Source organism: Canis lupus, chromosome 9, assembly GCF_048164855.1.
Source record: "Canis lupus baileyi chromosome 9, mCanLup2.hap1, whole genome shotgun sequence".
Taxonomy (NCBI): domain Eukaryota; kingdom Metazoa; phylum Chordata; class Mammalia; order Carnivora; family Canidae; genus Canis; species Canis lupus.
In genome coordinates, this window is record NC_132846.1 from 49,500,016 (window position 1) to 49,520,528 (window position 20,513).

Here is a 20,513-nt window from a genome sequence, read left to right on the forward strand (position 1 = left end):
GCAAAGCCGCAAGTGTGCAAATCTTGCACGGATGAGGCCCAGAAGTTCCAGAAGCAAGTCACACTTCATGTGGCAGTGGTTGGAAGCAGTCCAGGGTGACTGTGTAGCCAAAGGACCAGACTTGCAGACAGGTTCCACTAGGCTCTGACCAGGTCCTATCGGTAGTGTCTTTAATGGGAGCCACCACCCATCTCTGGGGTCACTGAGGATTAAGACTAGTGTCCTGTCTCCCCCACCCCCTTCTCCCAGGTACCTGACCGTCTTTTAAGACTTCTTTTGCTACTTGTATTTCCCACAGATCCCAGTGCCCCCTACATGCCATCGCTTCCTCAGTTCAAAGCTTCTCTGCAGGGCACAGGCTGGCAGGCCCTTCACCAGCCCCACCTCCTACCTTCTGGTGGACTCCAAGCTCTCTACTGTCCTGGAGCTTCTCTGGGGGAGCCCTCCGCTCTCCCTTTTGGCAGGGCTGCTCGTTGCATTCAGGAGGCCAGGACACCATAGGCAGCAGCAGACTTTATTGGGGGGTAAGGGGGTGGGGGGGGCGGTATGGACAAGCCCCAGGGAAAATGCACACAGGCTGTGCTTCCCAGGTGCCCTCTGCAGGAGCGCTCCCTACCCCTAGACTTAGCCTTGGGCCTTTGCAGCCCGACTGGAGCTGTCAGAGGCGCCACCTGGTGTTGGTGGGGACACACTGGAACCAGGGAGTTGGGGGCAGAGGTCTGGTGGAAATGTGTCCTAGGGGCCACACCCCAGTGACAGGGTGAGCACCGAGAGGAATAAGATGGCCCCCAACCTGGGGAGGGGACTGTCTTTGGGGTAACTACTTACCCCAGCTCTTCAGGGACCAGAAATATTTTGCTTCTGGCTAAAAGCTTAGGCAATCATTCCATGTGTTTTGTGAAGTCACAGTGGACGGTGAGCTGAGGTGGACCCTCACGACGAAAATGCAAAATGGTAAACAGGACAAACGCCCAAGAAGAGAGAAGGGAGTCCTAATGGGCACGAAGTGTGGTAGTGGCTTCAGCCTGGAGGCTGCAGCACTGTGGTCCCCACTCAGGCCCACGGGCAGGGCCCCCTCTCCACACTGGTGGGCTAGCTGGGGAAGGGAGCTCTTTATTCAGTTTTCAAAAGGACTCCGTGGCAGAGCCATGCTTCCCCCCCCACCCCCTTTTCCTCTCCTGCCTGCCTTTGGTTCTTCAAAGTCTGAACTCACAAGGGGGCATGGAGGGAGGGGAGTGGCTCATCCTGTCCCCCAGCTCACCTCATGCCCGTGACATTCCTGCTTCCCCAGCCTCCCCACCCCCCACAGGAGTAGCCTGGGAGCCAGAGAGGCCCGCTCGTTGCCAGCTAGGATGAGCAGGCGGGGCAGCCCTGGTTGGGGCCCACTGAGCCAGTGGACCAGTATCCTGAGATGAGTCTCCAGAGAGCTGTCCCAAGCGGGCGCGTGGCAGCTAGTGAGTCAGGAAACCTTGCAGCCCACTGAGCAGGCGGTCAGGAGCTCGGAGCCAGTGCTGCGGAAGGCACCCTGCAGCACGGCGGGTCTGCAGCCAAGGTAGAGGGAGCTGCTGACTGGCGGGTGGAGGATGGATGGGCCGAGGGTTCGAGCTGCCCGGCGGGTGAGCTCCCGGTCCCTCCCCCTCAGCAATGACCAGAGAGGGTCTGCAGAGCCGGCTGGGGGACGCCCAGGCCCTTCTGGGCGGTGGCGAGGGGGACGATGGTGCCCAGGAATGGCGCTGAGCAGGAAGGGCAGCTGCCCTGGCTTCTTTGTCTGAGGGTCACTGATTAGAGGGCCAGCTCTGGGTGGCAGGCAGAGGGGAAAGAGATCCAGACCAGTCCAGCAGCTTCCACGACCCACTCTGCCCTCTCTTACCCCACCAGTTTGCTCCACTGGGTAGTGCTGAAAAAGGGGTGGGCCTTGAGCTTGTTGACACCCAGGCGCCGGGCAGGATCAAACTGCAGCAGCTGTGGAAAAAGCCCGGAGGGCTTAGCAGGCCTTCCCAGCCCCTTCGCAGAGGCATGGGCTGCCTAGGGGATGGTGGCGGGGGGGGGGGGGGGGGGGGGGGGGTGTCCCTAGTCACCACTCCCAGCCGTCTGGCCCTCGGAACTCCCAGTGGTACCCTGGGGGACTTGTGTTGTTTGGCCACCAGCATATACAGATCTGTTGTCCCCATCACCCTCCTGCACCTGGCATCAGACATCCAGCATGTGGGGCTGCCGTTCACACCAGGGCTGTGCCCTCCCAGCACCCACCCTTGGGCCAAGAAGCCACCTCCCCAAGGCCAGCTGTAGCTCACCTCAGTCAGCAGAGAGGCCGCTGGGTGACTGAGCCATTCAGGCAGCTGGAGCTGGGTATGGGGCTGGATTCCCGAGGGGTGGCTCTGCGACAGTGCCTGGGAAGACATGGAGGGGGCAACTCCGGGAATGTGTACGCTCCAGTGGCAGCCAAGATTTGCTTACCCCCCCACGTCCCCTCCGATGGGGATGATGGTTGCCGTTTGCTTTGGAGCTACTGCACACCAGGCAGTGGGAGATGCCCGACATCTCTGATCCATAATTTCCACAACAGCCATCAGAGTAAGTCCTAGTATCCTTAATTTAAAGGTAAGAAGCAGGCTCGGGGAGGTAGAGAGATTTATGTGGAGTTCAGGGTTTGAACCCAGGTCCCCCTGGCTCCCAGCTTGCCAGAAGCATCGATCTTGGGTTGCATTCGGGGCAGGCACTCTACCAGGAACAGCACTGGCCCTTGTCTCCTTACAGAAAGAAGATGTGCACAGCAGGCCACAGTATGCCACCATCAGGGCCACGGCAAGACCTCCCTGCGCCCCAGGACGGTGCAGCCCTGGGGCGCAGAGAGGCCTTTTGGGGGTCAGAGCCCCAAGAGGCAACCAGGAGGAAGGCCAGGAGCCCTGGGCTAGAGAAGCGGTGGGAGGCAGTGAGAACCCCACTCTTGGGGGCTGTTTACAGCCAGGAGCATCAGAGGCCCCAGCTATGGGACAATGACAAGAGGGCGCCTGGACAGATGGCAGGCCACACTTCAGTCACTTCCTGCCCAACTGTGGTCTGGCCTTTCCCTCCCTGCCCCAGGTGTGGTGCTGAGCTCATGGAGGACACAGAGGGCGGAGGCCGCCGCCCCCAGCAGGACTGCCTGCAGGGGCAGCTCTGAGCCCTCGGCTGAGCCCGGCTGGACAGGGCAGCTGCCGGCCAGGATGGAGGCCCTCTCCCGTCCTTCAGCCAAAATCTGGAGGTTACAGCCCAGATGTGTGTGGGTGGGGGAACGAGCAGTGGGAAGAGCTTGGGGGATGATGATTCAGGAGCCTTCCTGGGAAGAAGAGTTGTGTCAAATTCCATCCTCCCTCCAGCCCTGCACCCATGTGTTCTCTTCCAGAAACCTTCCCTGACTATCCCAACTCAACTCTCATTTACCCAAGCCGACAGAGTCACTTGTTACAGCCACTAGTGTGGCAGGGGTGCTCCGTGTATCCGTGACCTGGGTGAGTGGCCTCCCAGGTCTCTCATGGCCTGTGGGGGCAGTTGGGGGGTGGGGACAGCCAGGTCTTAGAGAACCAGGTGGCCTCAGCCCCTACACTGGCTGGTTGGACTAAGCCGAGCCCATCCTGCGCTCAGTGACACCCACGGAGCTCCACACCCGGCCCAGCTACTCACAGTTCCAGTCAGCATTTCATACAGCAGAGACCCAAAGCTCCACCAGTCACAGGCCTCCGTCAGCTCAGAGATCCCCCCCACCTCTGTGGGAATAAGAACACACACGTCCCAGCCTCACCCAGGAGGGCTGGTCTCCACTCTACTCGTCCTACCCAGACGTGGCCCCTTCCCTCTGTCACCCTCAGTGCCCCCCAGCTCAACCCACAGAGGCACCCAAGATCTAGACACCGCCCCCCCGCCATCCCCGCTCCCTTCTTGCCTGGGGCGCTGTAGAGATTGTCCAAAGCCTCCCTGCAGCAGTGAGGCTCCACCTCTGACCACTGGCCAAAATACGTGAGCCGGATGTGACCTTCTCATCCAGTGCACGCAGGGAGGAATAAAGGTGAACAAAAATCGTGGTCCGTCATCACTGAGCAGGTGATGACGGACCAGAGCCTCCCCCCACAAGTCACAGAGCAGGAGCCAGCGGCCACACTGGGCACAGCCACCCTCAGGCCTGGTCCCCTGAGGCTCAGAGACAACCAGGTATTCCTGGGAGCTGCCGCCCTGGACTCGGGGTGAGGAGGGGAGGGCTGGTTTTCCAGGCTCGACCTTGGCCAACCAGACTGTGTGGAGTCCTGCATGAAAAGGCCGGGGGGAGGCAGAGGGGGCAGATAGCTTCCGAGGTCCCCTTGACCTTGGGGCCCTCTCATGCTGGGTTGGAGGCTTTGGGGGCCCCGTGTGAGAGGTGGGGTGAGGGCGGCCTAATCCCTGCGCCCCGGCCTAGGCACCTACCTGCCTGGTCCAAAAGCAGGTTCCGGGGATTGAGGTCTCGGCACAGCACCCCCTGCTCGTGCAGTGCTTCCAGGGCCACCAGCATCTCGGCAGCCCACCGCTTCACCTGCTCTTCCTTCACACACCAGGCACCCCTGCCGCACCCCGGGCTGGCCCGATCTGCTAAGGGGCGGCTCTGGCTTCGGCCTCGGCCACAGGCCCCCAGCACCCGGACAGCCCCCTGATGAACCCAAGGGAGCCCCCAAGAGGGCCTCATGTCCGAGCTCTGGCCAGGTCCTCGCCCAGTTTGGAGGTGCAGGCGGCCACCTGGGGCCTTCAGAAGGTCCGAGGGGCAGGAGGTATGGGTCCTGGCCGAGGGGTCACCTTCGGTCTCTCTCCATGGAGTGATGGATGGGGCCTCCCTGGCTGGGGAAAGACTCCGAGAAGTCCGTGGAGGCTCCAGAAGGATCCTGTCCTGCAGGTGGGTGGGGCCCAGGGGGAGCAGCGCTGGGGTCTGGAGGCCGAGGGGTGAGTTGAGTGAAGACTTCGTCCTTTCTGGGGTGGAGCCAGACCTGAGCCCAGGTTGTTGGGGGTGCTTCTGGGAGAGCAGGTGGGACCAGAGAGTGCCTCCTGGGCCATGCAGGGGGGGCAGGGGAGAGGAAGAGTGTGGACACCAGGTCCCCAACTCCTGCCTCCCCTCATGTCCTCACCTGTGCCCCCTCCCTCCTCAGCCTGGAATGCCCTCTGCTGTCCCTCTGACTCACCCAGAGGGGACCCTGCCTCACAAGCTGGCACAAAATAGGGGCTTAACCCCAAGGTAGTTGTAAATTATCACTCCTGTCCTTGGTTTGGGTGGTAGGTTCCCCAGTGCTCAATATATTACACTTTCTACTTTCTTTTCTTTTCTTTTTTTTTTTTAGGGAGAACAGTATAATAAAACTTAAGTAAAAAAAATAAAAGAAGGCCAGGCAGGGACCTGCAATGACCATATGTCATGATCCATGTGTCCTTCATTTTAAAAAAAAAAAATCGTTATAATAGGGTGATCGATAAATATCTGTGCCATGACCCCATTGCTGTCCTCATGGCTTCAGGCACCACTATCCCACTTGGCCACTCCAAAGAATGGGCACAGACTAGAAAAGTGAAGACCGAGACTGGAGGAAATGGTGACAAAGGGTACATCTGCACCAACTCCCTCACTGCCCAGGCCGTGAGCCTCCCACTCAAGGTGTTCCCTGCCCCCTGCCAGCACCTCACAGAGGCCACAGCCTGATCCTGCCATCCGCTCCCAGCGCGCCTGGGTCCCCTGGCCGGGGCTGCACATCTGATGCAAGTTACCCCCTCCTCGTGCTTGGCATTTTAAGGAGATGAAAGAGGACACGCCAAAGGCCTGAGGAGCTCAGGGCCCCGAAGTCCCCTCACCTTGCACGTGCTCCAGCTGCAGGAAGATAGAATCCTCACTCACGAAGTACCGAAGCAGCTTGGTCATGTAGGGGACGCCATGCGGGATGATGGTCAGCCGCTCCCGGTTCGCCACATGACACCTGGAAAGGCTCTGGGGGCAGGGCAGGCAGGTCAGCTGGGGCCAGACCAGAGAGAGGGTGCCCTGCCAGGGGGTGTCCTAGCCTGGCTCTCAGCACAAAGAGATGACAAGGGGTAGATGCCACCCCTGAGTAGCAACCGCCTCCCCCAATTCCCGACCTGGCCCCCACCCTCAATTCCACCATGGAATCTAGGCCCCCCACCCTCCAAAATAAGGGTGAGACAGGACAGGCGTTTGTCTGGGAGGCAGGGGACATGCTCAGGGGCAGACCAAGCAGCTTCTAGATTTGGAGGGAGCGTGGGGTAGGAGGTTCCCCACAGGGGAGGTTTCCCAGGGGGAATGCAGAGTGGCAGGGGACTAGGTGGCACCTGCCTTCACCACGAAGGTCCCTCCGGTTGCTGGGTCCTGGACCAGCTGCACCTGCCAAGATCCAGGAGGCACCGGTCAAGGCAGGTGCTAGTTTCTGGGGCCCCATGACCCAAGCCCCAGCCCCCCAGGCCCCCCCACTGAGGCCAACTCACTCCAGGGCAGGCTGTAGTGGTACAGACCGCGCCCCTGGCCCCCACCAAGCCGGCATCGATCCTGTCCTGCTCATCCACCTTTGTCAGACCGGCAGGATTAGCGCAGGTGCCAACCCTCAGGTCAGCCTGGGAGCCTGAATCTGTCCCCAGTGCTCTCTGGGCTCTCCCTTAGGGAGCGCTGGCACAGCGTCCCGTTTCCTGTCTGCCCACTTGGCTATAAGCAACATGAGGGCAGGGAGCCCCGTGTTCCCAGAGTCCCACACAGTGAGGGATGTTGTAGGTGCCTCATACATGCACGGCGAGTGGCCCATCTTGCAGGCTTGCGGGTGTCACGGCTGGGCGGGACCTTGGAGCCAGTCACCTCTTCTGATCACATATTTTACAGATGAAGCAGCTGAGGCTCTGAGAGTGCGGCCCAAGGTCACCCACAGGCCGAGCCGTACCCGGGAACACACGGGCTTGGCATGCTCCTTCGGGTCCCTTCCCCTGCCTGCCCACCCCCCTCTCTGGAGGCTGTCTTGGGAGAGCAGCCCTCTTCTCCTGTGGCTTCTGGTTTGAGGCAGCACCCTGCCAACCCCTGGGTCAGGGCCTTGTTTGAAGTTGAGTCCCTGACTCATCTCTGTGACGGGCAGGGGTGGGCCCCAGCCACAGGAGAGTGCAGGGGCAGCTGGGGCAGGAACGCAGGAGGTTTGGCCAGGTGAGGGGCAGATGGGGGCAAGCCCACCACCCTGCTGTTGTGACTCCTCGGCTGCCCGCCTGCCCTGCAGACACTGCCTCACCCTGAGGTGAGGTCAGGCCACCAGGCCATCACAAAGGCTGCATCCGAGGATTGGGGTGGCAAAGGGGCAATGAGTTTAAATCCTGGGCAAGTGAATGTTCTCATCTATGAAACAGGAATTACAAATTACATTACTGATTTGTTGAGGCCATAAATAGAAAGGCCCTAGGGAGACCTGGGTGGCTCGGCAGTTGAGTGTCTGCCTTTGGCTCAGGGTGTGATCCAGGGGTCCCGGGATCAAGTTCCATATCGGGCTCTGCACAGGGAGCCTGCTTCTCCCTCTGCCTATGACTCTGCCTCTCTCTGTGTCTCTCATGAATAAACTCTTTAAAACAAAACAAAATAAAAACCAGAAAAGCTCTTTGCTTCTATAAAGGCCAGGAGAATGCTAGTTTTCCCACCTGCCACATCACACCGCCTCTCTTGTTCAACTGCAAAATGGGGTCACATCATAGCTCCTGTGGGTCAGGAGGAGGACCCCATCACAGCAGCCACATAAGACACCCTCAGTAACCTGTTCTGACTGTCCCTGACACTGTCATCGGGGGACCCCATGCTGGCTACAGAGCTCTTCTTCTGTGCTAGGTGCTTTAGAGGGATTGTCTCACTGTAGCCCCCACAGCCCTACCACGTGAGCATTATTAGTGACCCATTTTAGTGATGAGGAAGTTGAGATTCAGAGATGTGATGTTACCAATAGTCCCGCTGCTAAATGGTGGTGGGACCAGGATTGGAATCCAGGCAGGGCTGATCCCCAAGCCCTGGAGACCTAACTGCAAGGGGGGCACAGCCCGGTGACCGGGGGCGCTGCCCTCCACCGTGGACCTCAGTGCCCCCATCACCAGTGCCCTTCCTGAGGCAGCAGAGATGCATGCCTTCCGACCGCCAGAGGTCTCTCCTCCAACAGCCAGAGATGGATCCCAGCCTGGCCCCAGCTCCTTGACCAAATTTGTGCAATGTCTGAAAAACCAAGGAAGAAAACTCTGGGGTCATTTAAGAGAATCAAGTTTCCCACAAGTACTGACACCCTGGATAAGTCCCGACTGTCGCTTGCCAAGTGGGATTCCCTACCACCTTGTCCTGGCAAAGGTCCGCTCATACAGAGTCCAAAAAGCCAGCAGTGATGGCTGGGGAGAGCCAGATATAAAACTTGATCAGTATTCTGGAATGAGTGTGTTTAAATATATACGTATATTTAATACACGCATGCACACACATCCCTAACTAGAAAGAATTAAACCAGTACATTAATAGCCATTATCTTGGAGCTAGGTAGGATGGTGGGGAATATATAGATGTTGTTTCAACTCCTTTCTCTTTCCGATTTCAAAAGCAGAGGGAGCATTTTTCCCCTTAAAGCAAGCAAATAAAAAAAAATCCCCTTCCTCTTTTGCTCAGTTTAACTGGGGACAGAGCACTAGCTAGTCACTTGACCTTATGAACCTCCGTTCCATTCTCTGTAAGACAATTTTTTTTTAAGATTTTATTTATTCCTGAGAGATAGAGAGAAGCAGAGACACAGGCAGAGGGAGAAGCAGGCTCCATGCAGAGAGCCCAACGTGGGACTCGATCTCAGGTCTCCAGGATCACGCCCTGGGCTGAAGGCACACGCTAAACCGCTGAGCCACCCATGGATCCCTAAGATAATTATTAATACGCAGCACTGTCCAGGGCCCCTGGGGGGCACAGTCAGTTGAGTGTCCGACTCTTGGTTTTGGCTCAAGTCACAATCTCGGGGTCATGAGACAGAGCCCCCAGAATTGGGCTTTGTGCTCAGTGCGGAGTCCACTTGGGTTTCTCTCTCTTTCTCTCTCCTCTCTCCCTTTGTCCCTTGCCCCCACCCCTGCAAGCAAGCTCTCTCTCAAATAAATATTTTAAAAAATAAAATGCAGTACTGTCCAATAGAATATGAAAAAAAGATAGCTACACTCTCCAATACAGAAGCCATTAACCATATGAAAAGTTATCAAGCCTTTGAAATGTGGTTGGTATGAATGAGAAGCAGAATATTTCATTTTAACTAATTTGAACTTCTATATAGTCTTCTGTGGCACCTTCCTGGATGGGGCTGTGCAGGATAGTGCTTTTTCCCCCAGGGCCACCTAGAGGGTTTAATGCAACAGTTTTGCAAATGAGAATGTGCCTTACTAATGTCAGGTGAGTGTTGCCATTTGGAGGGTGGAAGGTAGTTCTGGGCGCCCCCTTTGCATCTTTTTATAAAGGGAACTTTTTTTTTTTTTTTTTTTTTTAAGATACCCACTGAGTTCTTGAGACATGGAACAATGAAAGCTTTGGTGAGACACATTAACCCTTCCTTTAAGTAATGCCCAAAGTATCAAAATCCCAGGAGGACTCTCATGGAGCAAACAAATCCAAAAGTTCCAAACAGATTCCCAAACCCCACGCCCCACAGGGGCCTGGGATGTGAACCAAGGGGGCAGGGCAGGGGCAGGAGCAAACCAGAGGACTGGTGTCCCATGGAAACGGACAGCACCCCCACTCCCCTACTCCTGGCTGCTACTGGAGAATGTGAGCCAGCATTTCCAGATCTTCCAATCTTACAGGAGAAGCAGGAAATCTGGATTTCTATACGAAACCTGCCAATTTTTAAATGTTGGTAAGTAATGATCATTTTAAAAAACACCCCTGGGGTGAGCCAAAAAACAAGAAGTAACTTGGATGGCCTTCATTTTCTTCCCCATCCCTGGCTCCTACATGAGGCTCAGCAAACACGTGGTGTTATCTCTCAGGCCCTCCCATGCTCCCCGAGAACAAACCCCTGGGTATTGTAGCCAGAGGCCTATCTAGTCCCTGACCCGACCCACAGTTCCCCGCAGCCCCCTATCCCTTGCCAGTACCTCTTTAGCCCCTAGGAATCCCCGTCCCAGACCAGCTAACCTGACAACTGGGCATCTCTGGAGGGCGCTCCTGGCTTCCTGAGCAGGCCCTCTGCCCCTCCATGGGCCCTGGGCAGCTGGCCCTCCTGCCAGGATGTGCCCGGCCACGGCTGTAGGACTGACCACACCCACAGCACATCCAGGCCTGGCTGCGGGGACCTGGCCCAGTGGCCCTACCACCTCTCCTTATTTGTGGAAGATGGTGTCCCGACTTGGAAATGACACAAGAAAAGGAAGCTAGATCTCAGGGGGGGGGGCGGGCGATGGGGGAGGTAAGCTCAGTGCCCAAGAAAGGGTAAAAATGCAAAGAAAGACAATTTCAAGACAGAACGGTTGGGCTTGGCCTTATACATTAAGGCATTAAGGCATTTCCACGTGCACAGGCCTCAGAATACTAGATTCTGAAAATCCTTTGCATATGCGTGTCCTGGGGTCAAACAAATTCGGGAAATTGTACTAGAGACCTCCTTCTCGGAAACTCATGGTATACGTTTGCATCCTGAGAGCTCTGCAAACTGGAATAATTAAAAAGGCAGCGTCGTGTCACTTTAACCCACGCTTGTTTGACCTGGAGCCCTTCTCTCCACAACACCTACAGTGCAGCGGGGGTCCCCGGTGACGAGAAGGCGGTGGCGGTCACCTCCCGGCCTGGCAGTCGGAGCCGTTGTGCTGGGCTGCGGCCACGCAGACTAGTGTAGTTGGAGGGAAGGCAGATGGAAGCTGGCCGGGCCTTGGCTGACAGACTGGGGCCTGTTCCAGGGACCCGGGGAAGCAGCTGGAGCGCGGCTGGGGGACGGGAAGCCCGCACGCCTCCCTCCGGCTCGCTCTTGTCACTAGCATTTAGAGCCATCAAACACGTATCAAATGTTTCAGCGTGTGCCAGGCCTTTCCCAAAAATTATTTCACTTTAGTTCCCACATGCCCCCTTCAGGGGCGGGAGGGTGGATTCTTATCCCACTTACAGCCGAGGAAAACCAACGGGGAGGTGATGGGGTTGCTGTGGCCGCACCGTGCACCGAGCAGCCATCCTCTGTGGGCTCCCAGGCTCTGCAAAATCCCCCGATGAGTGTTTAAATTACAGATGCCTGGGCTTGACCCTGGAAATTCTGACTCAACAGGCCTGGGGTGGGGCCCAGGCGTCTCTTTTTAGGAAGCCCCCCAGGTGATTCTGATGAACAGCAGGCCTGAGAAAGAACCACTTTAGCAATTACCCAGGTGCTGCCTGGGTTGGGGCAGAGGGTGATCGAAGGCTACAGGTTCAGGTCTCATTTGACCCAAGTGTCTATCCATCTGACTCCCCCTAATGAGTGTGCCACGTACAGGCTGCGATGTCGGCTCCCATCTTCCTGCCTGCCCCAAATTAAGGGAAAGGGCCTCAGATGGGGTCAGGATGTGGAGGGGGGCAGGAGGAAAGGGGCAGAGCTGCTGAGGCCCCTGTGAGAGCAGGACAGGCTTCTGGAGAGGGGTGTACATTTCCACCACAGGAACTCCTCAGCAATGCTTGGTGGGGAGAGGGTGGCCGCAGCCCTGGGGTGCACAGGGAGTGTGTGGGCAAAAGGGGGGAGTGCAGGGTGCTGTGTGCCTGGCAGAGTGCCCCGGGCACTGCTTCTCCTATGGCTTCTGTCTTGAATCTCTGAGGAAGGGCCTTTCTGTCTGGGCTGCAGGCTGTGGACAAGGGACCATCTGCCTCTTCAGTTCCCCTCTTTCCTCTCTAGGACCTGACCGATGTGTGCTGGCGGGGGGAAGGGGGAGGGGGGGAGTGGGGAACCACTGGACACAGCTGGTCTCCCTGCCTTGGACCCACTGACCCCTTTCCAGCCCCTTCTGCAGAAGCCGGGGGAGCTGCTCTCTCTCCCCACCCACCACCACCATTTGCATGCACCATGTCCTTCGGCACCAAAACATCACTCACCTTCTCGATGACCCCAACCACCCTGCAGCCCCTCAGCTGCTCCAGAGCAGAGCTCAGTGTGCGAATGGGCCGGAGCCTCAGGCTGCTGAAACCCTGCAGAGGTGGGAGACAGGTCACGCAGACTCAGGATGCAGCCCTCCTCCAGCTGCCAGGACAGCAGGGGCACAATGGGCAGAACTGGGGTACACAGAGCTCCCTCCTGCCCCCAGGGAATATAGAAGTTGGCCCTGACTGGCAGGGGCCCACACAGCCCTCTCCACCTCTGCGCCCCCCCCCCCCCCCCCCCGAGCCAACCCTCCTCCAAGGCCCAGGGAGTCCTCAAGCCTCAGAAGCCCTGTCTTGAAAGCCCCACCCATGGGAGGCAGGCGCTCCTGGGGCTGGGGAGATAACCCAGGAACTTGTGGGTTTCAGGGAACACACCTCAAAGACCGAGGCACGTGGCCCAGGCACCTGCTTTGGGGAAAGGCAGCCTAATAAGATGCAGAAGAGTAAATACATTGACAACACTGCTGTGCGTTTATCGAAGAAAATCCGAGAAGTGGATCCACACAGTTCAAACCCGACTTCTTCACGGGTCAGCTGTGCTCACTGGGACCCATTCAAACTTCCACAGATGTGGGAAACTTTGAGTGTGTGCACATCAGGCCTGTGCATGAGCTGCGCATGGGAGTCTGGAGGTGGTGTGTGTGTGTGTGTGTGTGTGTGTGTGTGTGTGTGTTTACCCTGTGCAGCGGTGTGAGACAGGCCTGGAGATGATTCACTAAGTGTTTGAAGATGAAAGGACGAGGATGGTGTGGGAGACAGAGGACGCCAGCAGGGGAACGGCAGGGGGGTAGCCCTGCCCCTGGCATGCACCGTGTACCAGTGCCTGCCCTGCAGCCTGGGACAGGAGGTGACAGTCCTCTGGCCCGCAGGAGGGGGCCCCCAGCTATCTCCCCCAGAGCCCTCAGGCCTTCAGACAGGGCCTCCTCACCGTGCCAGGGCTGGCTCCATCGCCCAGGGTCCTCTGCAGGTGGCAAGTGAAGATCTCCTCCGCCCGCCGCAGGTACTTGGTGATTTTCAGCTTCACGGCCTCACATCGCTCCTTGTTGGGGTCAACTGTGGGGCGAGGGCGTCACCAGGACCCACCCTGGCCCCGGAGGGCTGGGGTTCTGGCTCCCTCTGCCCCGCACAGGAGAGCAGTGCCTACTTCTCAGGCTGGTCTGCAGGCTGTGCCCCCACACCCGTTCCCCGGCCCTCCTCTGGGTGGGAGACTGGCAGGTGGGGGCGGAGAAAGGAGATGGAGGGAGAGGCTGGGAACCGCAGTCAGCCCTCAGCCTCCTGCACTTCATGGTTGGCACCCGCCACCCCACTGGCTGCCATCGCACCCTGAGAAGGAGCAGTGTAGAGATTTCCATGTCTGTTTTCAGAGAAGGAGACAGAAGCTCCCAGAGAACACCCCCCTAACCATCTCTGATACCCTGTGTGAAAAGACCAGAGTGGGGACCCAGACTGGAAGAGGAACGGATTCACCAAGTGGTCAGAAGTCCAGGTGTCGGGGGTCTCTTTGGCAGGGGGGTGGGAAGCTTGAGGCAGGGCCCAATTCCGACCCCCAGCCTGACCACCCTCAGGGATCCTTCCCCTGGAGAGGAAATGCCTCCCTTTGCCCTGAACACGCTGCTGGCAAGCTCTGGAACACCAGAGAGCCCTTCGGCTGGACAACACGCCTACTATTGTTCTTCAGGGCTCAGATTAAAGTTCTAACTTCTAGAAAATACCCTATACTGGCCCAACCTGGCCTCAACTTCTCTCTTTTCTCCCCTCATTTCCTCCTCAGTGCTCTTCCCACCCGAGACGGTAATTAAGGTAATTACCCATCAGTCAACTCATCAGTCTCCCCCACTGTAAGGCAGGCCCCAAGTGGGCAGGAGCCCAGTGTCTAGGGACAGGCAAGTGTGCTGAGTCAGGGGCCAGCCTCTAGAGCCCTAACCGTTGAAACCTCACATCTGCCCTGATAGCTATGGACCCTTAAGCAAGTGATTTAGCTGCCTGGTACCTCAGTTTTTGCATCTGGCAAATAGGAATAAAAATAGTTCCTACATGTTACATCATCAACATATATAGTAATTCCCATTACTGTGAGGCTCCCATGAGTTAATACAGGTAAAGCCCTTAGACCAGTGTCTGGCATATAGGAGCTGCTCAATAAACGCCAGCAATTATCACCGCCCTTCACAGAGGCACTGCGGGGCCAGCCCAGAGCCCTGTTCACTCAGCGCAGATGGACAGAGAATGTGGTGGGGGGAGCCCCAAGTCCCCCTTCCCCACCGGCTCCCCTCTCTGCCCAGCCAGACCCTCACCGTGCACGCCTCGCAGCAGGACGTCCACGCCGTTCTGGTAGTGGTTGAAGGCTGCCTCGTAGTCCTCACTGACATCACGCTCCAGGGCCAGCCGGATCTGTGTGGCTGCATCCACCAGGTAGTCACGCTTGGTCATGTCAGAGGCCCCGGGAGCCACCAGATTGCGAATCTGCTCCAGGTACACACGGGCCTGGGACCGGGCTCGGGAGCAAGGCTCAGGCTCCAGGCCAGGGCCAGGAGGGCACTCGCAGGCCACCAGGCTCATGGCTGCTGCGCTGCAGTGGGGACCTGAAACAAACAGACACCTTAGGGAGGTCCCGGCTGGGAACAACACCCCGTCCACACCCTGATTTCCTGAAAAGTGGGAGACTAACACTCTCCTCCAAGGCCTGGAGGGATCAGAGCTAATGTGGGTAACATCCCTCTATCGGGCCAGACCTTTTCTAAAGGGTGATAATAGAATAACAACATACTTGGGGCTCTTTCATTTCAAATTCAGATCAACAGGTATTTCTTGAGCACTGGAGACAGTGGAGGATATCTGTGACCCAGAACTGCCTTCACAGCATCTCACAGACAAACTGGTACCTAGCACATGGTAAACATCTGTTGGCCACACGCCGAGGCTGTTCCTCACACTGTTCCCTCCATCCTGCCTGTGTTCCTGGTCATAATCCTCACACAGAAATCTCCTTTATCCTTCAGGGTTCAGCTCAATGGCACCTCCCTGAACAGGAGAGATTGTCCCGGCTTTATCTTCATTGGTGCCGAGGTCAAGTGAGGACCCTCCCCCCCAGCCCCCCAGCCCCAACAGAAGCCTAGCAGAGAATTAGGCACAAGGCCTGGCCTTAAACCTGTGGGCAAATGAAATGTCCAAGTGACAGATTCTGGATGGAGGCTGAGGAAGGAGGGCAGGGCCAGGGCCCCAAGGAGGCCACATGGTCCAAGGACCTGACAGCAGCTCCTCCCTGAGCAGTGGGTGACACAAGTGGCCAAAAGGATAAGAAGGATAAGATAAGAAGAGCCGCCTCTGCCCCCCCCCCCCGTCCCCCCCCAAGCCGCAGCCTCAGTGGCACCTGTGCTCTCAGGCCCCAGGGAGAAGGGCAGGGCCTGAACTTCCAAGAGGAGGCCACCTCTGCCTCTGCGGAGAGACAGACCGGATAGGACAGGATGGGGAGTGGGGCGGGGAGGGAAACCCACGTCCCCCAGCCGGCGGGGAGCTCAACCCCGCCGGGATGCTGGGTGGAGGGAAGCCGCACCCTCCCTGCTCCCCCCACCCGGGACAAGCAGCTCGGAGGCCTGTGATGGGGGGGAGGGTGCCGAGGCCCGGGGCTGGGCCGCTCGAGTCGGGGCCCCGGGCCACCCCCCGTGCTGGGTCCCGCGGGGCAGGGAAGCGGGGCGCCCAGCCCCCGAGCCCCGGCACGAGGTGCGCCACCCGCGCGGTGGGGCGGGGCGGGGAGGAGCGTGCTGGGGGGGAGGAGGGGCCGCCCGCGCCTGCAGGACCGAGGCGCGGAGGAGGAGCCGGGCCCAGCGCGTACCTGCCCGAGCCGGGAGCCCGGTCCGCGCGGCCACACCTGCCGCAGCCCTCGGCGCCGCCGGACCCCGCGCCCCGCCGCGCGGCCGCGCCTCCAGCCAGGTGCAGGGCTCCGCCGCCGCGCCCCGGCCATTGGCTGCGGATGAGCTCATCCTCTAGCGTTAGAATAAACCGCCAATCAGCTCCCGGCTCCGTTTCTGCCGGCCCTTAAAGCCCCAGCTCCCCGGGAAGGGGTGGGGGTGCCCAGCATCACCCAGGGGTGCGCGAGAGCCCGCCCCGGAAATAAGCCAGCCGCGGTCGCAGGGATGCTCAGTCCGTCGAGCTGGGCCTCTTGGTTTCAGCTCAGGTCATGATCTCGGGGTCCTGAGATCGAGTTCTGGGAGGGCCCCCGCGCTCAGCGAGGAGTTTCCTTGGGACTCTCTCTCCCCCGCCCCCTGCCCCTCCCCCTGCCCGCCCTGGGGCTCTCTCTCCAAATAAATAAATTAATTATTTTTAAAAAAGGAAACCTAGGCTGACTAGAAAACGTGCATGCTACCGTTGGGACTTTTCTCATTTGTTATTTCATTCATTCATTCATTCATTCATTCAACTATGTAATACTTCTGTATTGAGACGGTGCTACGCAGGAGTGACATGCTAAGGCCCAGCGCCGGAACAGTCTCTGCTCACGTCTTTCAGGGGGTTTACCGTCTAGGGAGGGCTATAGGGATTAAAGAACTAAAGAACACAGTTGATATTTCGTTCCAGGTGTGGTCAGAGCTGTGTGAAAGGAGCACCACAGGGCCTATGAGACTTATAAGGAGGGGAATGACCTGGGCCGGGGGTCAGAAGGTTTTCTGGAGGAAGTGATATCTGAACTGGACATGCAGACCTCACCTGCACCCCAGTGCTGCACTCATACTGACTTTAGCGCACTTGCTCTCCCCTAAGATACCTTATCACACGGTTCCCCTTTCCTGAATCCCAATGTCTCCTCCTCTGTCCTCACTCCCAGTCAGACAGGTGCTTCCTCTTTTCCTTGAAAACACTGGAGCTGGGGATCCCTGGGTGGCGCGGTTTAGCGCCTGCCTTTGGGCCAGGGCCCGATCCTGGGGACCTGGGATCGAGTCCCACGTCGGGCTTCCGGTGCATGGAGCCTGCTTCTCCCTCTGCCTGTGTCTCTGCCCCTCTCTCTCTCTGTGTGTGACTATCATAAATAAATAAAAAAAATTTTTTTAAGTTAAAAAAAAAAAACACTGGAGCTCTCTTCTATTTGCTATCTGCCCACCAGCCAGATCTGCACCCACATACTGCCTCCCCACCTCTTCCCACAGATGACTTGTCTGTGCCCCATTGAAGGCCAGCTTCCACTTGGGATCAGCCCTACCCATCACCTACTCCAGGACACGGCACCAGCAAGCTTCCCCTCTCTCTCCTTAATTAATCATTAAGGAGAAAGCATCATTAATTTTTGGCTTCCACTGGATCATTCTCATCTGATACAAGCATAACACTGATTCTCCCATTTTAAAAGCAAAACAAGAAAACTAAACAAAATAAAACCACTCTTGGCCTCACTCCTCACTCCTCCCTCTATCTAGGTTTGCAGCAAAGCTCCTTGAAAGAGAGGTCTATACTCACGGTTTCCAGCTTCTCTTCTCCTACTCTTTCTTGAACCTGCTGTGATGACACTTCAACATTGCTCTGAAATTGCTCTTGGCTGGGGTGGTGGGGTGGCTCAGTTGGTTAAGTGGTCAACTCTTGATTTCGGCTCAGGCCATGATCTCAGGGTGGTGAAATGGAGCTTGGTGTGGGTCTCTGAATGTAGCTCTGCACTGGGTATGGAGTCTGCTTAAGTCTCTCCCTCTGCCCTTCCCCTGCCAAACCCTGGCCACTTACTTGCTCTCTCTCAAAAAAGTGGAGGAGCGGTGACTGGGTGGCTCAGTCAGTGCATCCAACTTGGTTTCAGCTCAGGTCATGATCTCAGGGTGGTGGGATCCAGTCCCACATTTGGCTCTACTCTCAGCAGGGAGTCTGCTTGAGATTGTCTCTCTCCTTCTGCCCCTCCCCACTCACATGCTGCTCATTGTCTCTCTCTCAAATAAAATCTTTTTAAAAATGAAATAGCAGGCAGCCCCGGTGTCCCAGTGGTTTAGCGCAGCCTTCAGCCCAGGGCGTGATCCTGGAGACACAGGATCAAGTCCCACATCGGGCTCCCTGCATGGAGCCTGCTTCTCCCTCTGCCTCTCTCTCTGTGCCTCTCATGAATAAATAAATAAAATCTTAAAAAAAATAAAAATGAAATTGCTCTTCTTAAATTGAATATAATTCACATACCATTCAAGTTTAATAGTCTAATAAAACATCTCAAATTCAACAAATCCAGAACTGCAGTCTTAAAATACAGCCTACAGGGCAGCCCGGTGGCTCAGCTGTTTATCGCCGCCTTCAGCCCAGAGCACAATCCTGGAGACAAGGATTGAGTCCCATGTCAGGCTCCCTGCATGGAGCCTGCTTCTCCCTCTGCCTGTGTCTCTGCCTCTGTGTGTGTGTGTGTGTATGTCTCTCATGAATAAATAAATGGAATCTTTAAAAAAAATATAGCCTACAGAGTTGGAGAAAACATTTGCAAATCATTTATCTGATAAGTGTCTAGCTCTAGGATATATCAAGACCTCTTACTATGCAACAATAAAATGACAAATAATCCAATATAAAATGGGCAAAGAATTTGAGTAAATACTTCTTCAGAGAATATATACAAATGGCCAATAAGCGCTTGAAAAGATATTCAATATCATTAGTCATTAGGGGAATACGACTTGAAAACACAATGAGATATCATTTCACACCCACTAGGATGGCTCTGATTAAAAAAAAAAAAGATGGATGATAACAAGTGTCGACAAGAATCTGGGGAAGTTGGAACTATCATACATCACTGGTCAGAGTGTAAAATGGTGCTGCTGCTTTGGAAAGCAATTTGAAAGTTCTTCCAAAAGACTTAGTGTATGATGGGACAATCCACTCATAGGTCTATCTATACTCAAGAAAATTAAACACGTGTCCACACAAAAACTTACACATGAATATTTATAGTGGCTTATTCATAATACTCAAAAAGTGGAAATAATCCAAACATCCATCAACTGATGAATAGATAAATAAAATATGGCATATCCACGGAATGGAATATTATTCAGCCATAAAAAATAATAAAGTAGGGGCGGCCCCCGTGGTGCAGCGGTTTAGTGCCAAATGCAGCCCAGGGCATGATCCTGGAGATCCTGGATCGAGTTCCACGTCGGGCTCTCTGTATGATGCCTGCTTCTTCCTCTGCCTGTGTCTCTGCCTCTCTCTCTCTCTATGAATAAATAAATAAAATCTTTTAAAAAAAGTAATGAAGTACTGACTTGTGGTTGAACCTTGAAAACATTATCCTAAGTAAAAAAAAGCAGACACAAAAGACCACAGATTGTATGAGTCCATTTATATAAAATTTCCAGACCAGGCAAATCCATAGGGATGGAAAATAGATTTCAGGGAGGGGGTAATGGGGAGTGGCTAAAGAATAGATTTCTTTTGGGGATCAACAAATGTTCTGGAATTAGTGTGATGGTCGTACCACTTGTAAATATATTAAGAACCACCAAATTCACATTTTGAAGAGGTGAACAGTATGTGAATTACATCTCAATTTAAAAATGATCATAATGAAAAAGAAAAAAAAACTGGACCTCCTTATCCTCCCCAACCTGAGACGTCTATCTAAACCCTCTTCCAGCTCCATCCTTCCAATTGCTCAGGCCAAAATTTTTGGAGCCACCTTGGCTTCTATTTTCTCACACTCTACATCCAATCCATGAGAATATCATACTGGTTTTTCCTGCAAAATATATCCAGACTCTGAGCACTTCTCACCCCCGCCACTTCTCACCTCCACCTCCAGTGGTATAATTTTTATAGGGCCATCTTCATCTCATACTCTCATACCTGATTTACTGTTGAGGATTCCTCCTGGCTTTCTGTTTCTACCTTTGCCACCCTCCAGGCACTTCTCAACACTGTCAGTGGATCCTTTCAAAGCCCACGTCAGATCCCGTCCCTCTTCTACTCCAAAGTCGGCAAGAGCTTCCATCCTTCTGAGAAAAACTCAGTCTCTCCTATGACCCCCAAGGCTCCCATGGTCACCCTTCTCCATTATTTCTCCAGCTTCATCTCCTAGCCTCACTCACTCAACACCAGTCACTCTAGCTTCCTCATTGCTTCTGGAATGCACCCAGCGCTCCCATGCCAGAGCTTTTGCCTTGCAGTTACCCTCTGCCTGGAATAGTCTGCCTTTGGACTTCTGCCTGGTAAACCCTAGCCTTGCTTCAACTCATTGCCCTGCTGTCACTTTCTTGAGAGACCTACTGACTACACCCTCCCAACACCCCCTCTCCCTTACCCTACTCTACTTCTTTTCCATTATTCTCAACCCATTAGCATGCAATATCACTTACTTACTTATTTTTATATGTTTCTTTTCTTTCCTTGCCTCCAGGCAAGATCCACATGGGCAAGGGCCTTTATCTGCTTTGTTCACTGACTT

The 20,513-nt window shown here is 55.7% G+C and overlaps 1 protein-coding gene and 1 long non-coding RNA gene across 3 annotated transcripts; one reads left to right on the plus strand and one right to left on the minus strand.

The window, feature by feature from the left end:
* Positions 1-500: 500 nt before the first annotated feature.
* On the minus strand, positions 501-16,044 carry RPS6KL1 (ribosomal protein S6 kinase like 1). The gene is made up of 11 exons (XM_072839355.1): positions 15,948-16,044; positions 14,410-14,697; positions 13,044-13,168; positions 12,071-12,163; positions 6,335-6,382; positions 5,842-5,974; positions 4,438-5,046; positions 3,923-4,012; positions 3,664-3,746; positions 2,295-2,390; positions 501-1,962 (listed from the first exon to the last, which is right to left on the minus strand). Exons 2-11 carry the CDS (start codon positions 14,672-14,674, stop codon positions 1,867-1,869), a joined length of 1,638 nt encoding a protein of 545 aa, XP_072695456.1. The 5' UTR covers positions 14,675-14,697; positions 15,948-16,044; the 3' UTR covers positions 501-1,866.
* LOC140640263 (uncharacterized) lies at positions 2,072-5,330 on the plus strand. Of its 2 annotated transcripts, none has more exons than XR_012036914.1 (3): positions 2,072-2,932; positions 3,085-3,244; positions 3,386-5,330. It is a non-coding gene; the product is annotated as an uncharacterized lncRNA (long non-coding RNA). The 2 variants fall into 2 exon arrangements; XR_012036915.1 differs by having other exon boundaries at positions 2,072-2,574.
* Positions 16,045-20,513: the final 4,469 nt, after the last annotated feature.

Bases quoted from the DNA above. Each gene is read 5' to 3' on its own strand.
- RPS6KL1 (XM_072839355.1), bottom strand. From the start codon at position 14,674: ATGAGCCTGGTGGCCTGCGAGTGCCCTCCTGGCCCTGGCCTGGAGCCT. The intron at 13,169-14,409 runs GTGAGGGTCTGG...CTCGCCCCACAG, and splicing joins CCTGCTGCGAGGCGTGCACG to TTGACCCCAACAAGGAGCGA. The intron at 4,013-4,437 runs GTAGGTGCCTAG...CTGGATGAGAAG, and splicing joins CCTGCTTTTGGACCAGGCAG to GTCACATCCGGCTCACGTAT.